The 25,624-nt window shown below is 39.6% G+C and overlaps 1 protein-coding gene across 1 annotated transcript; it reads right to left on the bottom strand.

Moving 5' to 3' along the window:
* Window positions 1–41: 41 nt before the first annotated feature.
* ADGRG7 (adhesion G protein-coupled receptor G7) lies at window positions 42–24,376 on the bottom strand. Its single transcript, XM_050971280.1, is given in 25 exon segments — window positions 42–133; window positions 136–207; window positions 210–273; window positions 1,479–1,602; window positions 1,604–1,624; window positions 3,169–3,253; window positions 4,879–5,070; window positions 5,073–5,236; window positions 6,529–6,642; window positions 7,955–7,994; window positions 7,997–8,057; window positions 8,411–8,426; window positions 9,733–9,747; window positions 10,910–11,013; window positions 11,098–11,227; window positions 11,511–11,553; window positions 11,556–11,601; window positions 12,101–12,140; window positions 12,142–12,239; window positions 15,076–15,176; window positions 15,948–16,024; window positions 16,026–16,077; window positions 20,513–20,617; window positions 24,272–24,337; window positions 24,340–24,376. Coding segments are annotated over 25 exon segments (1,959 nt in total).
* Window positions 24,377–25,624: the final 1,248 nt, after the last annotated feature.

Raw genomic sequence — 25,624 nt, 5'->3', positions numbered from 1 at the left:
GAGCTGTGTGAAACAAACCATGAGCAATGTGGGATTGTATTTCACGGATTTGCATGTTTCCAGTTCTGCTTAGGGAAGGTAGACAAGGAAATATTGTCTGAAAAAGTCTGGGTTGATCTAAAAGTTTCCTGTGATGTTTTTCAGGTTGTGATTTTGAAACATTTTATGTTTCTTAATGCAGATACAGTGGTACCTGGAAAATGGGAACACTTTGAAAACTTTTGTCTTGGAGAGTGATGTTCTGAAAGTGAAGAGAATACAAATCTGGAGTCCCTGTAGAAGAAATTAAAGTGTGAACTTATTTTGCTGTAAAAACTAGAAAAGATTAGTCAATGTGACTTGATTCAAAAAACAACCATAAAATCATTTTTGGTAACTGCTAACAATTACATCAATAACTTGAAATAAATTAAGTACTTTCAAGAGGAAAATGAATCCATGTAGGTGATTCCCAACTATAGATGCCTCATTTGCACATCGTAATGGATTAGTTAGCATGTGTCAGGAGCCTGTCTCAGGATCATATTATTACTCTCATCTGGATAGGATGAAGATAAGACCTGGCTGAGGATGCCATGAGCATTAAATGTGGTGTGCCATATCAGCATTTCAGTCAGATTCAGACAAAGGGAATAAAGACTTTAACATTTCTATACTGGTTTTCTAAATTCTCATTTCAAGGATTAAACAGGAGAATCTTGAGTAAAAAAATAAAGCAAGCACATGTTTTTAAATAAATGGATCTTTGCTTCCTGCTCATGACTTCTGTTTTAAATCCTGTGCATAATCTGTCCATCAGTATGGTATGACCACCTCAGGACTTTTTGCACAGAGTTTGCAGATCTGATTGTCACTGGTGTACAGGCACTCCGTTTTCAGTAGATCAAACTGACAATAAACAACTTAATGTTTGGGGATGGGTGGATTTTCACATATTTCTAATTAACTGTTTTATAGAAAATAGCCAAGAGCATAATAATGAAGGATCCATTACTCCAAGTACTTCATATTACTTATATGAAGGGATGCATTTATAGCAATACAAGGCCAAGAATCCAGCAGGGCTGGGGGGGAAAGAAGAGGCAAAAACTTTCCTGAAGGCTTTTTTCAGTATCATTGTGAAAGGCCTCAAGCCATGAAGCTCTTGTTACTACCCTGGGACTCCTTCCAACATCTATTGCAGAGGAATTTTTTCCTGCTATTCTTTCTGAAAATAATTTTATATATGATTTGGTGTAAGAGAAGCCACCCAGACTGAACAGTCTTTTCAGTGCAGACCTTGAAATAAAATCCCACCTTGATTTGTACATGGATAAGAGTTTTATGTGTGACAAACCAGCACCCATTTCTGAAAAAAAATCTGAACCCCTATGACTGCTTTCTAACAAGTTCCCACCTATATCAAGCTGTAGAACAAATAAGTCAAATTTTAGTTTTTAAATCTCAATTATTAGTCTCAGAATTGCTAAATATTATACTTGGGTAGCATTCAAAATGCAAAACTGAAAGCTGAAATCAAAATTTGTTTTTTCATTACTTATTAACATGAGGTAGCCAATCATCCCAAACACTGCCACTATAAAGACAGTGCTAATCATTTTTCATTAATGAATCCTTTTTATTCCTAGAAGTACACACAGAAAAAGTTATTAAAATCTTTCTTTATTAAAAAGTTATTAATTTTTTCTCTATACCATTTAATATCTGAGTTTCAAACTTTCTATTTATTCAGGGTTATATTGCAAAAAGGTATTATTAAAGTGAGTTAAGAAGATACACTTCCCTACATTTGTTTGATGTATCATTCAGCGAAGAAATCCAGAAAAATAAATGTAACCAAACTTATCAGACTAATCTGTGTGTGGAGTATGCAGCTTGTATGTATCTGTTTTCAATATAAAAAGTGAAGTTTACCAAGGCAATTGAAAATTAGCATGTTAGCTATTATAAGTTTTTAGAATGCTTATAAATTCATCCAAATGCACTTAATTTTCAACAAAAGAAGTAGCTGCCCATGAAGTTTCTCTCAAGCCTGAACAGAGATAAGGTATTTTGTTTGCTCCAACCATGAAAATTGTACTTATAGAAATGAAGAAATGGTATAAATTTTGTTGAATTGATCAGTCCCATGGAATTAATATAATGCAAGCAATCCTTTTTTAAATAATCCAGTGTGCACTGAGGCTTGTCACATACAGCCTGTGACAATACATGGAGTGGTGATGTAAAGCTGAGCAAGTAAATCTGCTTCAAGCTGCCTGAGAACTGGCATGATGTTTGGCCGTGCTGAGAAATTCATCATTCTCAGTTGGCTGGACCTGCTCTTCTCTTACTTTTAGGGATTTAAATTGGGAATAACTGTCATTGAAGTTGAGTGACACTGCGATCCAAAAAGGGGGACGAAAGTCTGAATACATTCATTGATATGCACTTGAACAAAGTCTGACCCATTGGAACAAATGGAAATCATTTTCTGCCTGCTGAAAAGAAAAGATTCTTTAAAACAAAAGATTTTGTCAAAAATCTGAATTTGTGACAAGAAAGTCTGAGCTGGTGACAAGAGACTGAGGAATAAATTTTCAAAAACATGACCACCATCTGTAAGGGGGATTGTGTTTACGTTTCCTGAACAAGTCTGCTTTTCTTTCATGTCATCCACTATTGCCAAGATACATTGTAAGTCTGATAGCCTGCTTTGGTATGTGGGCACTACATACAAATACAATGAATACCTATTCCAGAATCACAGGGCAAATAGGAATATAATTATTATAGCCAGATTTTAAATACGTGTGAGGTATGTATATTTCAGTACATTAATTTAATTAATTTAATATGTTTAATGTAGGTACTGAAATGTAGTTATGCACTTAAGTGAAGGGGTGGAGTATCAGTTAGGCTGAGTGTGTCTGCAGTTTGCATTTCAATTCACAGAGGACTGCACAGTCTTGCAGAAGGATTCAAGGCAGATATAGATCCAGTACCCTAGATCCTTAGTAAGGAGAAAATGTGTTTCTTTCTAGTGAATATCTAGGTTGAGTAAAGAGTTTTCTTTCTTTTGAGTACTTAGAAGTACAAAATAGTTTACCAACAATACATTTAGAATTGTATTAATAATAAGCCATCACAAAAGGCATGGGATAGCAAGTGTTGTAATAATAAGTGGACTTAAATTCTTCCTGTCATTAGTTTAGAGCTTTTCCTTCTCTGTCAGTAGCTGCAAGTGTTATTGCAACTACTATGGCAGGGATTCCTAATTAATAAATGAGACATTAGCAATTTATTGTTTGGTTGCACAGGCATACCTCCCTTCCACACAAATAGCTTTTTACCTCCTGAGTTCCATAGATTTTAAGATCTATGTTTCACCTGCCTTGTACTAAGTTAAAGGGGTTTTCTGTAGGCTAGACAAAAGGTAGGACTGAGGGTTATGAGCAATATTTTTCTGAGGACAGCTCATATCCATGACTTGCTGATTTTTGCCAGCAAAGAGCTTCAGCAGAGCTTCTTGAGCCAACACCTGTAGTGAAAGAGCAAGCCCCCTTCTGGGCTGTAGTGGGCTCCCTTATCACAGCTGTACAATCCTAAATTCTTGTCAGCAGTGCCAAACTAATTTAGGATTATATTGTATCAAACACCTTTGCATTTCATACCAGAATGATGCAGAGTGTAACTTTGGCCCTGCAAGAAGCTTGGCTGTCAGTTTGCCACCTCAATCCCTTTGCTTCACTTCTTGTCTTCCACGTCTCCTGCCTGCCAGTTCACACTAGGCAGCACATCTCACAGGGAGGAACCTCATGCAAAACTTCTTATCCTGGTAATTAACACACTCCCTAAAGTCTATTCCTTCTTCATCCCTAATAGAGTCCTTGCAGATTGCCATGCACTGACTGTGGTCTCAAAAGAGATCCAAAAGCAGTGAGTCAGAATCATGCTGGTTTGGACGTTTGTAACTTGTCACAGGACACACAGAAGAACATAATGCTGTGCTGTCATTCAAATACATCTGAACGGAGCACAGTGCCACGTAGCCGGGCAGCATTTGCTGAACCTTTTCTGGTTTGCATGTGCAGTCCAAATTCCAAATGTTTCCGAGGAATTGCCTCTACAAATGCAAGACATAATAATGGAACAATAAGGGTTGAAAACTGCTTGGTGGGTACCATCAGAAACAATACAACACAAATGCTAAATGCACAACATGGAAAATACTGATGCCCCTGTACCCCGTATTAGAAGAGTTTCTTGAAACAGGCTGAGATTTTCACTTTACCTTGTCAGCATCTGTCTGAATTTTCCCATTGTCTGGGTAGGTTCTCTGAAAGAGAAAATGAAACATTCTCTGAAAGTGAAACATTCTCTGAAAGTTTCCTTTCAGTTTGCAGTGTTGCTTATAACTCCTGTACTGACTTTAGAATGTGTTCTTTGCCTATTAATAAATAATGTATAAAAAATAATGTATAAAAATAATATCAGGCATTCATTGTTTTTGGATGCATTCAAAGCTCTGGCTGGGAATCACTAAATGAGGAATTTAAGTCCACATATGCAGTCACTATAACTGAAAGATTTTTTACTTAGTTGGCAGAAGCAGGTTGTTGAATGCTTGATAACTCTGAAAGTTTCTCCTGCACCCAACAGGCCTGTGCTGCTGTGCCAGTGACCAGGCTATCAGTTTCAGTGTTTTATCAGGTCAATGAGAACAAGCTCAGGTTATACCAGTAATGTGAGCAGCAACAGGAGATTATTAGATCACGTGGCACTAACCCAAAGACAGAGATGCTGATTCTACTTGCTCTCTGCTGATCTATCTTTACAACTCTCCCTGAATGTACTCTGTACTATGAAAGTTGCCATGTGGTCAACTTTAAATCTTACCCCATCCAATTACTGACATGGTTATGAGGAAATGTCCAGGCAGTGGCTTCATGGCTCTGATCAGCAAGACGTTCAACAGTGCAGAGCTGAGTGCTGACCACAGGAATGTTGTCAACAGGAAACAGTGCAGCAGGACAGCCACAACTGTGCACCAGGAGTCTGTGGGAGTTTCCACCGTGTCAGAGATAAGGTGGTACTGGTGGCATCATAAGGAAGATATTGCTGGTAGCATCTGGTGGTATCGTTGCTGCACTTTCTGGAAGTTTGGCTTTCAATTCCAGAGATAAAGATGTTAAAAATGAGCATAGAAAAGCAGAGACTCAACAACATTCACTTTACAGATAAGTTTTGATTTTTCCTATTTTTGAGTTTTCCTATTTTTCTCCTGTTTAGGAGGGAAAAAGAAGAGAAAAATGAGAAAAATTCTCAAATATTTTCTCATTTTCATTTATATTAAAAGCAAGCTAGAGAGGAGAAACTTTAATACAGACAGAAACTAAAACTTATTTGCAGAATTACACCAACATTACTCTCAGACAGCTTAACAAATCCATGAGTTTTGTCTGATTTTGACTAGAACAGAGAATATCCAGCACTTTTTAGGACTAGGCCTTGACTGACAACAGTGGTGGATGTACTCTCTGCTCTTTTTGGAATCTTTTTCATTAGTGTTAAGAAGTAAGTTAGCATAAAACAAGTATTTCTAACTATTCTTCAGAGTGCAAGAGAATACTAAACCTCCAGCTCCAAACTTTGTCCTTTCTCTCACACAGAATCAGGTTGGAAAAGGCTTCTAAGGTCATTGAGTCCAACCTATGACCAAACACCACCATGTCAGCTGGACCCTGGCACTGAGTGCCAAGTCCTCTCTTTCCTTAAACACCTCTGGGGACAGTGATTCCACCACTTCCCTTGGTGTTATATATAGTATATATACACTATTTTTATGTTTTTATATTTTTATCTTATATATATATATATGTATGTATATAAAACAGTATCATAAGTAAATATATTTAAATGGCAGAGGCTGAAAGCTCTTACAGTCTTAAAAACATGAACCTTGATGGAATTGCTCCAAATCTGCATTAGTGCAAGCAGGATGAGAAACAGGCATTAATCTATTATAACTTCAGCTCTGCTGGCATGACTTCCCTCATTGTTCAGAGGGGATTCACAGGACACCATTAATCACAGGCATGTCCATCAAGAAAATTTGCTGCAATTGTGTTTGTATTAAGTCATTCACAATAAAACAGTAGCCCAAGCTAGCTACTGCCTAGGAAAAGAGATAACTGTTAACACATTGTAATACCAGGGTATGGGGGGAGGTCACACTGCTGGTGGAGCACTGTGACACATTTTTAAAGCCTAGAATTGAGATAGTGAACTGAAAAGCTCCATGTGTATGACAGACCTGTGTACTCTGGGTCTGTATTGTCAGTGCCTGACCAGGGTAGTGACAAAGGTGTCAGCATGTCCCATACCATGCTGTGTGGTTTAGCTATTTTTGAAAACAGCATTTGCTAATCAATAATATTGCAATATGTTCTAAACTGGCTGCTTTTAATTGTTTTTCTCAAACTACATACTGAACAAAATATTGCAACTTAGTGTAAAATACTTGTAGTTTAACATCTTCCCTCTTACCTAATGAGTATTTGAAACAAAATGATAATAACCAGACCAGCCATGGACAATCCAACACCAATATAAGAAATATAATCCAAAAGCTTTTCCTATTTATATTTTATATGAAATGTCCAGAAAACCAGTGGTATCAGTTATATGAGATGAGAAGAGATATAGTTCTTTTTAAAGTTTCTGTTTCTGGTTGCACATAGGAACAAGAATGTTTCAGTAAAGTTAAAATTATTGCTAGCCACTGCCAGAATTTTTAGGTCCCACATAATTATTCTAGACCTCAAAACTAGAGAAGCTTGAGAAAAACACTAACAAGAGATTTAACAATGCCAATTAGATATTCATCAAAATAGCAGATTGAATTATTCATAATAAAATGCAAGGTGGCACAGTCTTTACAAAGCAACTTTTAGCTTTTCATACTGATGAGCATTCTGAATTTTGACTTCTTGGTCTAAGGTAAGATATTACAAATAATCATAAGTTGAAACCTGTCTATGTTTGTATAGTGACAATGAAGCAGCAAGTAAATGTCAATATATTCAGTGAAACAGAAAATGTTGTTGCCTTTGCAAAAACAGATGGGAATCTTATTTAGAGTATAGTTGGTTTGTGCAAAAAGGACATGCATAACATAAAGAGAAATACAGAAACAAGTAAATAGTACAAATATGGAAATGCTGTTCTGTGAAGACAGTAAAAATGAACTCTGAAATGATGGCACACTGAAGTTAGCAACCACAGATATGTGATTTTATCTAGGGTGTGTTTTGTTTAGAGAAGCTGAAATAAATACTGAAAGAATAACAAACATCAGAACCAGGCAGCCATTCCTAAATAGTCTTGCTGGTAAAAGAGGGCAATGTATAAAACTTTATGGTTGAAAGCTTAATATTTACAGAGCAAGTGCTTTTATAAACATATAAGCAAAGGAAGTAGTTGATGCTAAATCCTCTGGGTTATTTACCCAGCACAAGGCAGTGCCACAGCTAGCCCAGACTCCAGGAAGCTCTGCTGCTCATCTGGGGGCACTTCAGCCTTTAGACAAACCCTCATCTGACCACTAGCTGCTGCAACAGAGGTGCAGAGCTAGAGGCTACAAAGGATGAGCAAGGAGAATGAATTAGGCCAGCCCTCCCCTGCTGAGGAGCCACACAAGCAGCTGGCACAGCCACAGGTCGTGTCAGAGGGAGCCAGGACTTGCCAACACACTTGGATATTCAGCAGCTTGGGCACAACTTGCCCAATTTGCCAGATCTGCCACAGGGCAGAAACAAGTACATGGGGACACTTTAAACTTCTGTGCATTCTAGCTTGAATGCACCTATGCCCTTGTATTGCCATGCTGATCTTAGAGTTAGAAACAATCAACCAAACAAAAAAATCAAACAGCATCGGACTCTTCCCATTGAAGAAAGGACAATGCCCTAGCATCAGAACAGCAAAATTAGTGGTGTGATTCCACCTGCATTGTTGACAGTGTAATCCCAAAAGACACAGGCATGACCACACAGCTGCAGTTCAGATGTGTCATTCTAGGGACTGGGATTGCAAGGAGAAAAAGTGGCTACAGAGACTTAGAGATAGGCACCCTCCAACTGTGTGAGCTGACAGCGATCTGACTTTGAAAGGGGAGCTGACAGCTACTAAGCAATATATGGGTTTCATAAACTTTATTAATTATATCAATAACAGCATAATTTGGCATTTTAAACTTACTTCATGTGCCTTCCTCAGTCAAGTTTGCCAATGAAATTACCAATTCCTGTGAATTATCCAAGTGATCAGGATTCAGGCTTCCACTGACTAAGCATTAAAGCACTGCCAGTTGAATCACATGTAAGCCAAACAACAGCTTTCAGGTTTTGGTAGCACTCTTACTGCCAACCAGAGCTGAATCCACACTGGAACAGGAAGCAAACATTGGTAAAGGGAGTGGCCCTTCCCTCCCCTCCTGCAGCACAGTGGTGCTCGTGCACTCACACATCAAATGACATGCAGACATTTTTGAACATACTTCTGCAGGGTACAGCAATTAGAACTACTTTTAATGAGCAACAAGCAGCTTGGAGTGCAAATAAGAAGTGAACACAACCATTCATGGTATTAAGTAGCTAAATTAAAAATTATGAATAAAAATAGGAGTAAAAAAGTTTGTTTCAGTAATTTCCTTATAAATGACACATTTCCTGGATCACTTAGCTGTATGGTACTATGGTGATGATTACTGATCTGTCATATGTATGTGTTTGAGCTTTAAAAATTTGTTAAATATTGTAAGAAGAAGCCAATTACTGTTTTCTGGAGAAACCATGCCAAATTTGAGTACATATTATCTAAAAATTCAGGGGGTTTGGCAAATGGACACTCACATAAGAGCATTGTCTGCAAGAAAGCAGTAACATCTGGCATCAGTTCCTGGTGGAGGAAGTCAAAGGACAAAATGGTTTTATCTGGAAGTAGGAGTTAAAAGACAGCATGAAAAATGAACATGCCCCACATTATTATGTGTATTGGGCTGTGCTAGTCATATTGAATTTTTTCTTGTTTTCCAAAATTTTGGTTGTCTTCTGGAGAGAAAGACTGTCCTCCATAGACCTGTTTTTTTTATTTCTTGATATGGGACTAATGCACCCTAAGACAAATCCACTCCGGTATTCCTATGACATTTTATGGAATACACTTTTACTCACAAATGTCCTAGTTCAGCAGCACAGAGTCAGCAGTATCAGCTGTTACATACAGAAGCTGAAGAACATTTTCTATGCCACTTGCTCTAAACACAAGAAGCCTGCACTATGCTTGTGCACACATTCAGCATTTACAGATTTTTGTTTAGATTTTTTTCAGAATCCATAAAAGTAGTTGGGAACACCTGCTATTTCTATGAATGTTAGGAGACATCTTCAATTTTGCTGAGGTGGAGTGTGAAAATAATTGTTACCATTCTCTTAATATAATTTCTGGGAGAAAATACTGGTAAATGAGAAAAATAATATCCTAAATCCTAATATATGCACACAGCCCAAATGGCCAGACTTTTAATAACACTAAATAAGAAATAGTTACACCAGGGACATTTACTGTTAGTACAAAGTCAGAAAATAAGAGACTGCCTGGCTTTTTGCTTTCAGATCTCACTTTTTGACTAGTTGGGGTTTATTTTCACACTTCTACCAAATTAGAGTTCATCTATGTGATTTAAATCACTCATCTGAATTGGAGCTTAAGTGAGGAAACAAGATCCTGGATTATGTAATAGGCTTTGTCATTGATGTTATGCTTTTGACTTAAGATCAAGAGAGACTGATTTGATCTCTCTCTAATCTGATCATCAAGTGAGACTAATGTAACTGTATTTTACAAAATATCACATATGTGCACTTAATATTGAAGAAATCTGTTGGGACTTCTTTTCAGACAAGCTGTGCATTCGATATCTATCTGTCTTGATGGGAGTGTTATGTTATACTGGCATTATGATAAAGGCTTTTATTACATGATCATACTGTTTTTCCACAGTATTGTTTTCTGAAACAGTGAACAGAAATGGCAGTGACCAGTTAATGAGTTATTCACTGATTTTTGATGTCAGTGCTGGGTGTGTGACGTTACTTGGTTTATCTCTTCACATCTTTTTCTAACCCTGGTGAGAGAACTGAATTATTCATTTCCCTGTGAGCTTCTATTCAAATTATGTTCATCATTATGATATCTAAGTGCTCCCCTAACCTCACCTTTGTTATGCTGTTATGATGTCTCAGTGTTGCTGACACTACACTGAGAGATTGAGGACGAGTCTGCTGGTTTCAGGTGTCCAGTGTGAAACTCTTGTGATGTCAGAGAAATGCACATTTTTGAAGCTCAGCAGAAGAACTATAATCTTTTTTTTATTATTATTATTTCCTTTTTCTCCAGGTCAATACCAATTTATCCTCCAAGCACTGCAGAATGTAAGTAATGGACATCTGGAAAAATCTCAAGTGAGTAATCCAATTTGCAGGTGTTAGGATGTGGATGTCCTGACTGACACCTAATAGGAATTTTAGTTGAAATGATTCATGTCTTCAGATTTCAGGCATAGTAAGTATGCACTTGTTCTTGATCTCAGTGTTTGTAGAGTTATGGTCAAAAATTCAACACACAAATTTTAGAAAACAAAACAACTGAAAAAGTCACAGACACCAAAAGTGTTCCAGCCATTACATGTACATTTGCATTCTTCTACAAATAAGATTTTCCAGCTCATTTGATGTTTGCATTTCTTGTACCATGCATCAGCATGCATAAAAACCAACCAGCTAAGGGGTTTTTCCCCCCAAAGGAGATTTTCAGTGAATATTTATTAAAAATTTTCCCAGCTGTAGTTTTCAAAAGAAGAAAGGGCTTACTTAAAATGTTGAACAGTATCTGAACTTCAGTACTGAGGTCACCAATAAGCCCAGGAGCATTTTCCTGTATTTCTGGTTTTGTTGACTGATACTTTCCCAGCTGTATCTGCAACAATTAGCACTGTATGAGTTAGGATTTATGATTCATACTGGTGTTCATTCTGTCTAGCTAAATCCACAACACACAGGACTTACTTCTCTGTGCCAAAAACAGAGTCATAGAGTACCTTAATTTCAGTGGAGCAGACTGGATTGCAACATTGGGCTGTGAGATGTTACCAGTGAAAGAAAATTCCTCCATTGCTTTCATGAGGCTGCATCAAAATAATGAGTGGGATAAAAGTTATCATTATTTGTTATTATACAGCTACAGGTTCAGTTTCTGAGCTTCCTCTCTGATTTGGTTCTCCAGTGGGTAATGCTCCTCATGTCCTATCCCCATATTTTCTCTAAAGCAGAAGAATCCAGCAATGTGTAAATTGGGAATTACACATTGGAGTTGAATGGCAAACATAGTTCCTGAAATGCTTTCATCCTGAACCAGAAAGGGAAATGCTGTTGACTTACATCTAAAGAAGACAGCAAAGCTCAAGTTACCTGGTTTTAGCATTGACAAGAATATTGTGGATGAATTCTGTTTGTTGCCATCCAAGATTTGACTCACTGTAGCCATTACTGCCACAGATGCCTGAATCAAGCAAAAAAAAGGCAATATTCAAATGCAGTTGAGTAAATCACCCCATGTGCTACACACTGAATGGGCAAAGTAAGAGCACTTAACAAGCATTGCTTGAAAGTACCCAACAGAGTAAAAAAGTAAAGGAAGGCATTCAAGGGAGCACAAACTTTGTGCCAATGGGCTCATAAAGCCACACTTTTATTAATTTAGTTAGTAAAGATTTAGTTATTAACTTTACCATTAAATGATGCTCATATTAAAACTGCAGATGTACATCTAAACAGCTGATAGGTTTACATTCAGCTCTGAGAGCAGAGCCAAGGGTGATTCCACAGGTACATGCTGGAGGATGCTTAAATAACTCTGCTAAATGACAATGCATTTGTCTGTAGTGTTATGTACAGTTAAGAGAAAGAACAGTGTCTTTTCTGCTGGTGGAGGAGGGAACAGAATTGATATCGCAAATATTAAGCCCCGCAAGTCTTATTTTAGTCCTAATAAGACTCACCTGAAAGTCTTCTGAAACATTTGGCTTTTTCATCATCTGCAGCAGTGATGTTTTGTCTGGTCAGTTGGTCTGTCATGGAGCTGAGGATTTGAGTGTAACTTGAAATAACTGAAACCTTCCTGGAGCTCACAGTTTCAACCTGTGATGAAAATGTCATTTTACAGAAACAAAAAGAAAAAAGGCAAAAGAGTCACCACTTCATAAAATTCTCACATAAAATAAAAATATACAAGTAATAGGCCATCTAAAATGTTTATGTAAATGTCAAGTCTGTGGTGTTTGCAAATTCTCCCTTGAGATTGTATTCATGATTTCTTGGAGTGTGTTGGGTTAGAAGGGAGGACTCCATGCCCAACAGCGGCTGAAACCAGACTGCTCAGGGAATCACTTTGAATATCCACAACCTCTCTTGGAAAACTGCTTGTGTTTGAACAGTGTTAAGGAGAAAAATATTCTCTTATTTAAATGGAATTTCCTATATTGCCACTTAACTCTGTGGGCACTCATCCTAAAACTGCACACCTTGAAGAACAGCCTGGCCCCATTGTTTTCCCCACCTTGCGAGGAAGTTGCAGCAGGACCTCTTCTTTGTCTTGAGGTCACAGAGTTCTGAGTCTATACACTTCTCTGCACCTTTCATTGTTCCTTAAATAACCACAAGATTTTTTGAAAGGCCATCAAAGGAACTTGAGAAATGTCCTCTGGAACAATCATGCCTCTCAACACAGGGCTTATAACATGCACTGAGGGCATTCTCCTCAGTTCAGTACATTATACAGAGTGTCAGCTTGAAATAAATGTAAAAAGAAAAAAAACCAAAACCAATAAAATATTCTGCTGCTGGAGGTACCAATAAGAATTGCTATAAGCACTGGCTGGATCCAGTTTGAGTTAGCACTGAATGAACAGTGATTAAATGTCTGTGGCATCTTTAAAGTCTAAACACAAAACCAAGTTGAGGCATCTAGCTGTACTTTCATATAATATGTGAAGGTGTAGCTAGATAACAATAAGAGACAGAAAATCTGCCAGTCATCAGGTCAAGTCATCTGGTTTTTAATCCCATCAATGAATAACTCTACTGAATTGCTTCAATAACTGAATTGTTCTCAAATCATTTATGTTGGGAAGCTACCAAAATCAAGATTACTTCTATCATGCGGCTTTGAAGCATTGATAAAACTTGGCAGGTAGGTAGGTAAGAAAAGTGTATGTCTTGCATAGGAAGGAAGGAAATTTGCATTTATAATTACTGGAGATAATATGATTTGACTTGAAAACATCTGCATTTGCACGATGGACCAACAGTACATCATGAATGCCTGTGTTCACTGTTTGTGGTATTTGTTGGGTCCTCAGGACAAAGGAGGAATGATGAATCTGACTCCATGTTCTTAGAAGGCTAATTCACTATTCTATTCTATTCTATTCTATTCTATTCTATTCTATTCTATTCTATTCTATTCTATTCTATTCTATTCTATTCTATCTATTCTATTCTCATTCTTCCATTCTATTATATAGTGCTATACTAAACTATACTAAAGAATATAGAAGGGATACAGACAAAAGGCTTAACAAGATACAAATTAAAAACTCATGACTGACTCCTCTGAGTCCTGACGTAGCTTGGCACTAATTGGTCATTAAGTAAAACCAATTCACATGAAACCAATCAAACAACCACCTGTTGGATAAACAATCTCCAACCACATTCCAAAGCAGCAAAACACAGGAGAAGCAATCAGATAATTATTGTTTTCATTCTTCTCTGAGGCTTCTCAGCTTCCCAAGAGAAGAAATCCTGGCTGAGGGATTTTTCCAGAAAATATGACGGTGACATACTGTTCTTGCTTCTGACTTCTAGCATGACCTTGGATTCAAAATAAGTAATTCTATTTAAAAGTAATCAAATCCTTTTAAACCTGAGCTCGGGATCACTAGCATGCACACCTCCTGCTCCAATTCCCCAGCTCCCCAAGCTGCCCTCAGCTCACTAGATGGCAGCCTGACACAGCTCCCAAGAAACCCACACATTACTGATGGCAGCAGAAAAACCATGTGTCACACCTTACTGGCACTAGAAATAGCTACTTGTAATATTATATATTGCTTTGAACGGTTTAGTGAAGGGTATGTACTGGCAAAATGTCATATTGAGTTCAAGGGTTTCTCAGGAAAGAATCCAAGCAGGTGAAGCATTGGGTTGAAGGTACAGTAGTCAAGCAAAAATGCACAAGGAAAGGACTTCTCTTTTTTAAGGGGACTGTACCTGGTGTAATTTTTTTCTTGTTTTGCTTTTTTTTTTTGCTTTTTTTGCTTTTTTTTTCAGTTGGGACTAGTGCTAAGGAAGCGAAACAGAAGGAGGAGAAGGGAAGCAGTCCCTGTAATGTGCTTAGTCATGTTCAGCTCTCCATGTTTTGCAGATGCAGCAGGGCTAAGCCTTAGAGCTAGACTTAGGGAGTTATGGATTTTATATATGGCATTCATACAAGAGAGTTTGAATTTGGATTCTTGATGGACAGAAATGTTGACAGAATGGAAAGGCTTCACTCTTAATCCTTCTGAACACGTTGGTGTCAGTATCACCCTCATGCCAGTCTTCTCCCTTTCCACTGATTTGGTACCATGGGTCAGCATCGTGTCTGCTCAGAGGCATTTGCTGTGACCTAGGAACCTGACTGAGGAAATTGCAGCCCAGTTAAGAAATATAAAACGAGATGCTGTGTTCAGGCAAACCCAAGCTAAATAAAATTATCACCGTTGGAAATTCAGGCCATCTGCAAAGCAGACACATGCCAAGAATGCCACTGGAAAAAGGCTTTGGTCATTTATTTTGCTTTCTGCAAAGTTTTGAGGAACATGAGATATATTTCCTGCCCCAATTTTCAATTCCCATTCCCTCTTTTTTTTCACCAGGTCAATGCAGAATCTCAGAAATTGTTTAAGTAGTAATTTAAGATTACCTGTCATGCTAAGGAGTCCAGATTTTCATTACAATTCAGAATTTGGGGAGGCTTGAAAGTAGGAATTTTCCTTTCTCTGGAGCACATCCAGATTTCTACTGAAGCATTACCTGTAATTTTCTAAAAGCAGAAATATATGTGTTTAGTATAGAAGTTGTCACACATTCACATGACCTCACTGGGACTTAAAACTGTTCTGTGGCTGTGACACCCTATCCAGTGTTATTTTCTGTTTGCTAGTAAAATCTGGTCTTTCAGTGTTACAAGTAACCATCAATTATTTAACTAGTTATTGTTCTTTTCAGAACATGTGGCTTACATTCATGTACACAGTCCTGTCAGAGGAGCTGTCATTCTTTATGTCCAAGTCAGACAGGCTTTAGTTATGTTAGAGCTGCAGAAATACATCTTTGAATTGGGAAGCACTGGCATTAGCTCTGAGCTGTCAGAAAGGCTTTTCACCAGGTCCTGAAAAGCAGAGTTTATATGTCATGAAAGAGATGCAAAGGACATGGGGAGGAGCCATGCAGCCCTTACTCCTCTACAAGGTCTCTGAAAGCTGAGGCAGTTCATGGAACCACAGTTGTTGGAAAGCATCCTAAATCCTAATGCTAAATAGTAGGCTATAAACAGATTGTTTTACTATTAAAAGGCTCTTCAGGACCCTGGCTCTCCTCCCAGCCCCAGATCCATCCTAGCAGGTGGACCTGAAATTCTCTGCCTTTGGGGTAGAAAGCTTTGCAGAAAAGTTTGTGCTCCTGCTGCCTGAGCTACAGAGCTCTGGCTTCAAACACAGACCTCTCTGGTCTTATAATCCAACATCTTTCACAAACCTTACATCTACTTTTGGGAAATGGGAGCAAAAGGAAAGAAACACATACCATTCACAGTATCAGGTGCACATTCCTTTTAGGAGTGGCCATATTTACCCACCATAATCTGTTCAAAAGTAGGGTTTTATATTGCTTTCAAAAATGTTCACTGTCTCAGTACTGTAGTCACAGAAATTAACTGCACAGAAACAAAAAAAATTATATGTTTCCAGATGAAATATTTTTAGCATAAGGATCAGTTTTCAAAAATTAAATAGCTCTGAGACAAGAAAAGCTCATTGAATCTTTTGCCCTAAATGAAATAAAAGCAGTTAGGTAAATCTCATCTAAACCCAAGCTTCTAAGCTGCCACAAGTGATATTTTTGAAGTGAGTGAAGTCTTAAAAGCCCATACTTTTTGCCATCTCTTCTATTTTCACTGTTTTAGTCCTAGAAAATTTGTAAAATATTATGAAGCCTCGTCTTTGGTATCTTAATACCTGGGCAGAAATCAGACTTGGTAACCCAATGCCACAGAATACAGCAGGGGACAAAAAATACACACTTTTGAACAATTCATGGGGAGCAGTCCTTTGGTGACTCTAACCATGATGGGCTGGATTTGGCTTTTGGTGCAGGATGTTTCTGCCCTGCTGTCTGCTGGACTGGGACAGGCTGAGCACCCCAGACCCCACAGCTGGTACTGGCTACATCTAAAGGCGGCGTGGTGAGCCCAGTAAACCCTGGCCTGATCCAAAACAGCAGCCTGCTACATTCTCATGTACCTTACTGCTGTAACTTAACACAAATTTACCTCACAAAGCTGCAAACACTTGGAAAAAATATCGTAGCACACAGGCAGAAAATTTTTGCTTCATCCTAAGACTTGCAACATCCTGGTTTTGCTAAATTTTGCTAATTCAGACCACATTTCAGCTGACTATGTCCCATTAGTAGGACTGACTCAAAGCATATTTATGGTCAGGGTCCTGAGGGGGCTTAGGAAACCTGGAGTGTTGTCTGAGTTCTGGAATGGGCTTTCATGTCAAGTTACTTAACTTTCTGTGGATCTTGTTTTCTACAGTGTCTCAGTTTCCCACTATACAATGACACTTTCCTTCTACACAAATTATTACCATTATTAAGGATGCACGATGCTGCAAAGATGAGGTCTGCCTTATAGCACCATACCTGAGCCTTGCTTGCCAGGTTAGCAGGACGAGGTGTCTCAAAAATCTGGTGGCAGGAAACTCTGAAGGGCATCTAGGCCAATAAGAGGCTCCACAACCTCACAAGGAGATGTGCTGCCGTGACATGATACCTTTCTAAATCCAAGCATTTTTCTCCATGCTCAATCTCAGCATCTTAAACTGCAGTTTATGACTGCTGTGTCTTGCTTTACCCTCTGGTGTTACTGAGAGGATTTGGGTTTGATGGTCTTTGCAGCTCCCTCTCAGCTGAAGGCTGCTGTTAGCCCTGCCCCCTGTCTCCTCTTCAGCACAGTGAACAAGTTCAGCTCTTTCTCATGCTTCCTGCAGGCCACCTGTCCAAAGCTCCTCACTGACCTCACTGCATCCTGCTGAACCCTCCCCAGCTTCCCTGAGTCTGGTTAACCTGGCTTGCAGGTGGCAAAACTGAGCTTGAATTTCCCAGTGGAGCCTCACCAGGACCAGGAAGGGCAAGGTAAAAGTGTCCATCAACCTGTCTCCCTCTTAACACAGCTGCTCTTCCACCTTGTTTGCAGAGAACCACACACTGTTGGCTTATGTTGAACTTGGCATCTGCTGTAATTCCCAGGTAGTTTCCAGCAGGCCTGCTCCTCAGCCAGTGAGTTCCTGCTCTGTACCAATGTCCCTGGCACGGAGATCGGCACTTATTCCTCTTGGACACCGTGAGGTTTCTCTTGGAATGGTCTTCAGCTTTCTCAAGTTCTTCTGCACTGGAGCTCTGCCTTCACTGTGTCAGCAATGCCTCTGCCCCACCCCAGGTTCAGTGTTGTGGGTGCACTTGTGACAGGACCAGCAAGTCCTCTTGACATGTGTCATGGCCCAGGCTGTGGGTGAAGGCACTGAATGGTTCTGTCCTACTGTTGACCAGTGGCTCTACTTTGACAACATCCTGACCAAGCCACTGATTGCTACCCTTTGAACTTGTCCTTTGAGTTAACTTTCAGCCCAGCAAGTTGTTCATTCTCCCAACACATGTGTCTTCAACTACCAAACAAGAACACTGAGGGACGTGGTGTTGAGGGCATCTATAAATCAAAGTGTATTACATCTTGTTACTCTTCTGTTGTCTGCATGCCATTATTTCCTATGGCAGACAGTCAGATTGGTCCTACATGTAAATCCACGCTGCTCCTGGTGATCTTCTGGTCTCTCATATGCATGGAAATAGACTTCAAGAGGACATGTTCCAAAATGCTTCTAGCACCTGAGCTGAGCCTGACTGGCTTAGGGTTCCCCCAGATCTCTATCTTGTCTTTCTTAAAGGTGAGCATAATATGAACCTTCTTGCAGTTCTCTGTGGCCTCTCTTCATCACCACAAGTGACAGGAGCCCACAGAGGCATCAGCCAGGTCTTTCAGCTGTCTTGAATGAATCCTCTCTAGACCCATGGGTTTGAATACCTTTTTGATGATCCTGCTGTCCCTCTGAGGGGTGAAAGCCAAGAGTAAGTTGCTATGAACATACATGCTTTCATACAAGCTTTCTTTTTTCTTTTAGTTATTCAAGCCCTGATCTGAAAGTGGTTTGGGCTCATTTATATGCTTATTATACTCCTTGGTTTCAGTCTTAGAAAGGAGAGTACATCTGAAATAAAATTTTCCCACTGATGCAAATCTCAAATTATTCCAAATATTTTAATGTCATTAGGATCGCTCCAGATTAAAACAAAACAAAACAAAATAAAACCAAACCAAACAAAAAAAGACCCAAACAGAACAAACTACAAAAAGAAAACCAGGCCCTTTGTCATGACTTGTGAAAGAAAATAGCCATGACATAATGTAGAAAAGCAATGAACTATGAGCGAGTGGAAATTTTTTCATCATTGTTGGAACAAAAGTAATTGGGTTACAAAAGTTGTCTTTGCCATGCTCTCTTTTCCTGACAATAAACTGGATCACCTCCTCCATACTCCCAGCTCCTGACTGCCCTTTCTTCCAGCCTCCTCAACACCTTTAGCACTGTGATCCCATGCTCTTCATGCTCCATCACATCTCAGCCCATCTCACCTCTTAGATCCATCTTTATATTTTCAGTACATAAAACATACATCTCCATTTTGTTAGCTGGTGGAGAGGAGACAAATGTCGTGGGTAGTTTATGCATCTCCTTTCATTTTCCTCTTTGAGATAATTATAGGTCTTCTGTACCCAACTAGAGATATGTGCAAAACTCATAAGATTTTGAGACCTTTAAGATGTGTAGCCACCTAATAAATTTAGTTGAAACTGATCAGCAAGTTAAAAAAGGTGCCAAGAAAGTGGAATAACAGTCAGATGGACAATATAAACTTTCCTTGGGAAAACAGAGTAAAATTGAGGGTTTGTAATTTCAGTAATGTTTGTTACAATTTCAAATTAATTATGTCTGTCCAAACATTCTTACCTCATGTATTTTAACAACCACAGCTATTAAAATCTATTCTTTAAGGTAATTCACAGCAAATCAAATGCAGAACACTAGAGCAGTGACCAAAAGAAATTACAGCATCACCATAATGCTTTGTTTCCAGTGCTGAAATCCTGGCCATGATTATTTTATTTAAGTCAATTTCTCTGAACCATTTTGCCCAAATGTTCCAATCAGTCATGAACTCATCCAATCTATCATTGTCTGTTGGATGTGCTGCCCATCCTGTCATAAGGGAAATAACAAGGAAGACCTGAACTTTCCATCTACCCAGCAGTCCTCACCAAGAATATTTTCCTGGGTACACTGCAGATATTTTGACATCCTTCTGACCAAATGTGTCACATCACTTGACAAAAGCCCAGCTGACACATGACACATTTGTGTGCCATACTGGCCACACTGTGGGCTGTTGGCCTGGGAAAAAGGAGCTGGGGATTTTTCCAGCTCTGGAGACCCCACAGCTCGGTGAGCTGGCAGCCTCCCAGCGTGGGGCAGTGCACACATGCCATGTTGTGGCAGAGGGAACTGAAATGGGAGTCAACCAGGACAGTGCTATTCCAGGTGTAGGAAATTTGACTCATCCAAGACCAGTGCCAGTGGCAGCAGGAGCTGAAGGCTGGCATTGTCCTACAGGGTGCTGAGGTGGATGGTGTCCTCAAACACAGGGCAAATCCAGACACGTCAGCTCTGGTCACTGAGACCTGAATCACATTTTCAAGTCACTGTGATCTTCGAACAGGGGAATTTAAACAACAGCCAGATTGGCTAGAAACAGGCCACAGATTGTCAAAACCTGCAATATCTTCCCCAGATGTATTATTCCTTGGAGGTGGGTAAAAAATACAGCCTCACCAAGCAAGAAGAGCCATGGCACTGCTTGTGGATCTGACCCTGCTGAGCAGATCTCAGCAGCAGGAGAGGTCAGGGATCTCCCAAAGTGGAGGTGTTCCCAGAAATGGTTCCAGCTGCCTGTGCTGCCTGGCTTGTACTGACCTATAGAACAAAGAGATCCCACCCACTCTGGGCACAGACAGGCTCCATCCCCAGAGCTGCCTCTGTGGAGACAGAAGCACGGAGGTTCCATGGGTTCTGTAGTGCCTGTGCAAATAAAGAATCAAGGCATATCTATATATATCTGTGTGTATCTTCATCAATGAGTATGTAAAACAATATATCTATCTAATTTGATGAAGGAAAGAAAGAAACATGATATTTTTGAAGCCTCAGCTAAATATATATATATGACACATAATCTCACCCATATAAGGGTCACTTTCCCCTAAAACCAATGACAGTAATGTGGGGTCAAAGCTTCCAAACATGACTTTGCATTCCCAAAACAATATAGGTGGGAACAATTGTGTGCAGATGCTGAATAAGCTGGAGTGTGGCCCTCCAGTCTACCAAAAGCTCAAACTGTTAAGTCCATGAAACACCCAAATTACTTCTGCAGGAATTCACAGGACCAAGAAGGCAAAACAAAGCCACGGATTCCTAGTGCTGAAGGGCCTGGCACAACCATAAGGATGTGGATAGTCACACATCCAAGAATCAGATAAGGATTCTATAATTTAAGACAGGCACTATAGGATAAAACAGGAAAACCCCATGGCCCAAACTCAGCCATAATTTCTATACCCACTTCAGGACAGGTGATGATTTTTATTCTGTCTTTGGGCAGAAATAATGGGTTTTCTTTGAAATAGTCATTGAACTAGCTGCCACAGCTTCAGGAAACAAAAAGGCACAGCCTAAGCAATAGCAGAGAAGTTGCAGAGCTTAGAAATTTCTGAATGTATTATGGTATTTCCTGTGTATTATGATATTTCAGAGCAAACACTGAAAATCTTAAGGTTTTTTTTAAAAAGAGATTGGCAAATCTTGAATGGCTAAAGGGGCATTCTGCTGCAGAAATTGCAACAGGGAAGGGGTGGGTGGACCTCAGTCTTGGAAAGAAGGATCCAAGAGCTGGGGGAATCTCCACAGGGCAAGGTTTGCTCACAGTCAATCTCACCAGGTCCCTAAGTGAAGGATGGAGTTGGAATCCTTTCCAATAAAGGTCACAGTGGAAATTGCACACCTATGCACTGGGTGCATGGTTTCAAATAATGCAGAAAACTGGATTTGAGGACTGCCATTTGATCTGACATTTTAATGCCTGTGTTTTGAGACACTGACAAACAGAGTGAAGCCAGAACATTCAAAAGTAAACAGCACTGCCAGGAACACGTGTCATTGTATATTTCTAATGTTCTCACTGAACTAAAGAGATTGCTTAACTTCTTACTCTTTAATGGGATTCATATAACTGGAAGATTATTGCAAACTATAAGGGGCTGTGTCACGTGGCAGGGGTAATTGTATTCTTGGCACTCTTTGCTCAGCTTTTGCTCATGTTATTGCTATTTAGCTGTTGTGTTTCAGGCTGTCTCAGCTCCACAGCAGCCAGATGTCTCTGATGACAGTGGAATAACATCTAAGTGTAGCTAGGTAATGTCTGTCCCAGCCATCAGCTTTTCAAAACACATCATTTCTCAATTGGAAATCTTACAGGAAGGAAAGGAAATCTCCTCCAGCAACTGAGATTTGTGTGGCCCAGATTTGTGCAGCCCTAAGCAGCTGTGGAGAACCTCTGGATGTGTGGGAGCTGGGTGTCTGATCACAGCATTGTTGCTCCAGTGCCCAGCAGCACTGTCTCACCAGCCAGGCACATGGTGTGGCTCATGTGGCAGAGGAGTGATTCTGGGGCTCAGCCACCTACCTGCTCTGGACTGGGAGCCTGGGAACCCCCAGGACACTGGGGAACCTGCAGCACAGCTCCCAGCCTCTGCCTTGCTTGGTGAGCACAAACCCGAAGCAGCCAGGCAGGACTGCTGGGTCATCTGACACCAAGGATCCCAAAACCAGGGAGGGAGAGCAGGGCTGCCCTGCAAATGCGTGGACCCTGGGCTCCTGCTGAAGAGCGGGGTCTGGGACAGGCTCAGGTGGGAGCAGTGCTGGAGCTGCTTCTGCAGCCAGCTGGGGCAAGGCTGGTGATGGTCTGCTGAGGAGTGCAAGGAAAGAGAAAGGTGAAAAGGAAGACTGGGCTGACACTCTGTTGGAAGCAACAAAGCAGAAAAGCAGGCAGCTGTGGGGTAAAAAGTTCAGCCTTTACCCCTGGAGGTGCAGACAGAGCTGCCATGAAGCCCATGCAGCAAAGGGCAGGTGACAACAAAGGGGAGGTGACAGAAAAGGGCATCAGCCTTACCTTTGCATCCCCCGAGAGAGTTCCTCTGTAACAATGCAACACGTGCAGAACGTGTTAATGCCAGGCAAAACTGTGCCTCTATTTAGAGCTTCCTGGTAACTTTTCTTAGCCTACTGTTCAAGGTCTCGTGAGGCTTTTTTTGTTTCAGACAGAAATCTGGCTTTCACAAATGCAAATTCCTGAGCCGACTTATGCAGTCACACCTATTACACAGGCAGTAAACAAGCTTAAATCATGGGGTTCTTCTGGTTTTATTTTAAGATTCAGAAAATATCTTCTTTGTCTTTGTCTTTTAGGTTTTTCAGACATTAAGCATGTCAAGAATGCCACTGATTGTTGACTATATATGTTTCTAAACTAAAATTTTTAGATCCTTACATATTACCAGGTCACCATGAACTGCTGAGGGAGTTTTAATCAAGCATGGTGGGAACTGTTGATGCCAATACCTGTGATTGAAGTCTGAATAAAGAAGAAACTCTACCACTCTGCACAGCAAGCAATGCACCAGATGGGCATGGAGGTGTTTTCCAGGTCGTTTGCCTGCAGCTGTGCTAGGCACAAGCAGAGGTATCCCTGTGCTGCACTGAGACTTCACTCCCATCTCATCTGGGTTTGCCTCCATCAAGTCAAACAAAGGTCTGAGCATATCCTGATATTAGCAAAGGTAGATTATTACTGACAGTAAGAATTTAACAGTGATGTTAAATAATCACTGTTTACTTTTGTGTCCTTTCTTGGGCTCGGGAATATTCAATCCCTACAAACATCTGCTAAATCTCTTGAAGTAAATGTAACCTAATGAATCCTCATATAAACCTTCCTTCAGGCTTCTTGGTCTTAAATCTGCTTGTCCTCCCTACTGGACAAGCAGCCAGGATTACTTGATTCTTTCAAAGAATTTTACAAATAGGTCTGTGCATAGTTTTGTGTCACTTCAATGTTGTGAGTATTTTGCTGAGGAAACACTGAGGAGCTTTCTGCTCCAAGTTTGCACACAGAAATGTTTTACAAGAGTACATTGACCTGATTTTCAGATCTAGAAAATGCAAGTCTCCGGTATGCTTTCAACAAATATTTCTGCAATGCAAGTTGCAATGAAAACATGAACAGGTGCAGTATGGGTGCAAACATACAATCATCTGCAAAGCAAATATTCCTTTTTAAAATACAATTTACTAGACCAGTTAGAGGTTTATTTATCTCTTTTGAAAAATAAATCAAATTTCCACCAAAAGGGTGAGAAAATGTCAAGACATTTCTCAAAGTTATATCAATACATGTTCCAATGAAAACACTCCAGAGATTTCTTGTCATCCTCTTCTGTTTTACAGCAGCATACAAAGTTTGGGGTACTTCTTTAAACATTATTCTAAGAAGAAAAATATTTCCTCCTGAGAAGTGTGCAGCAAGGATGTAATAATGTTTGTCAGCAGTCATGCTTGAACATTTAAGGAAAGGAAAAAGAACCCAAAGAGTTCAAATGGGGTAGAATAATTTCTTACCTGCTTTGAACCTGAGGAGCTGCCAAATACACAGCACCCAAAGGGTCACAGTCACTACAAAGCAGTGACTCCAACCAAAATTCTGTCCCAGTAGGGTGGAGGCATGTTGTAGTGCAGGCTGTCTGCAATGCTATAAAATGGTTATTGCACAGTCATACTCTTGTTATAAACCATTAACTACTTGTCCACTGATAAAACTTTAACCTTTTCTGTTCTAAAAAAGAGAGTTTGGGCATATGTGTGTTTATTACCTCTTGGGGACTGACTCTGGTCCTCATTATAGATCTGCACGTACCCTGGGGGAAGTGGTGATGGCTGGCACAGGGTGAAAGTCAGCACAAAGTGAAGAAGAAAATAAAGTTATTTTAAGAATGAGTTGGAATAACCACATCTTTGTTGTCATCAGCATACAGTGGATTAATTCCCAGTGTGTAAGTAGGGACAGTACCTTGCTTTTACATGGTGTTTTTTGCTAGTGAGAAAAGAAGATTTGTTTGGCTTTTTTAATTACCAAAGCAATTCTATCTCACTTTAAGAAACAGGACTCAACAAGCTGATATGATGTGCAGAGGATGTACGGAAATGCAGTCAAAAAGAAGGGTTCTGGTCTCTTGGGATGTGGCACAATTGTCTAGCCATTAGATAGCCATTAGTACTACTGATACTGATATTACTCCAGACTACAATTCCTTTAACACCTTACAGATTGTTTGTCACAGAAATGTTTTATGAAAAATCCTTTCCTTAGGATTTTTTCTCCTGAGAAGCTGAGAGGCCTCAGGAATAAAATGTAAACAATTCTTATCTGCTGCTGTGGAATGCAACAGGTGGATCTGTGATTGGTCTCATCTGGTTGTTTCTAATTAATGGCCAACCACAGTCCAGCTGTCCAGACCATCTCAGTCAGAGACAAACCTTTGTTATTTATTCTTTTTCTATTCTTAGCTAGCCTTCTGATTAAATCCTTTCTTCTATTCTTTTAGTATAATTTTAATGTAATATATATCATAAAATAATAAATCAAGCCTTCTGAAAAATGGAGTCAGATCCTTGTCTCTTCCCTCTTCCTGGGACCCCTGCAAACACCACCACAATTGTTATGATGTCTTTTCCTCTTATGAAGCATAAAAATGAGCAATATATATATTTATTATTTTAATTTAATTGGTGGCAATCTGCAAGGTACTCATAATGATACTCATATTCAAAATATTCATACAGAAAATAAAAATTATCTCATCTCAGGTGACCAAGACACTTTGTGTTGAAGAAAACCCCTTGGGACATAGGAAAGACTGTGAAAATGCTGAAACAATTAAGATTGTTTTTACAAATGGGAGCACCAAAATTGTT

The sequence above is a fragment of the Serinus canaria genome, chromosome 1 (assembly GCF_022539315.1).
Source record: "Serinus canaria isolate serCan28SL12 chromosome 1, serCan2020, whole genome shotgun sequence".
Taxonomy (NCBI): domain Eukaryota; kingdom Metazoa; phylum Chordata; class Aves; order Passeriformes; family Fringillidae; genus Serinus; species Serinus canaria.
The sequence above is the reverse complement of the archived record's forward strand: the minus strand, read 5'-3'. Positions and strand labels throughout refer to the sequence as shown.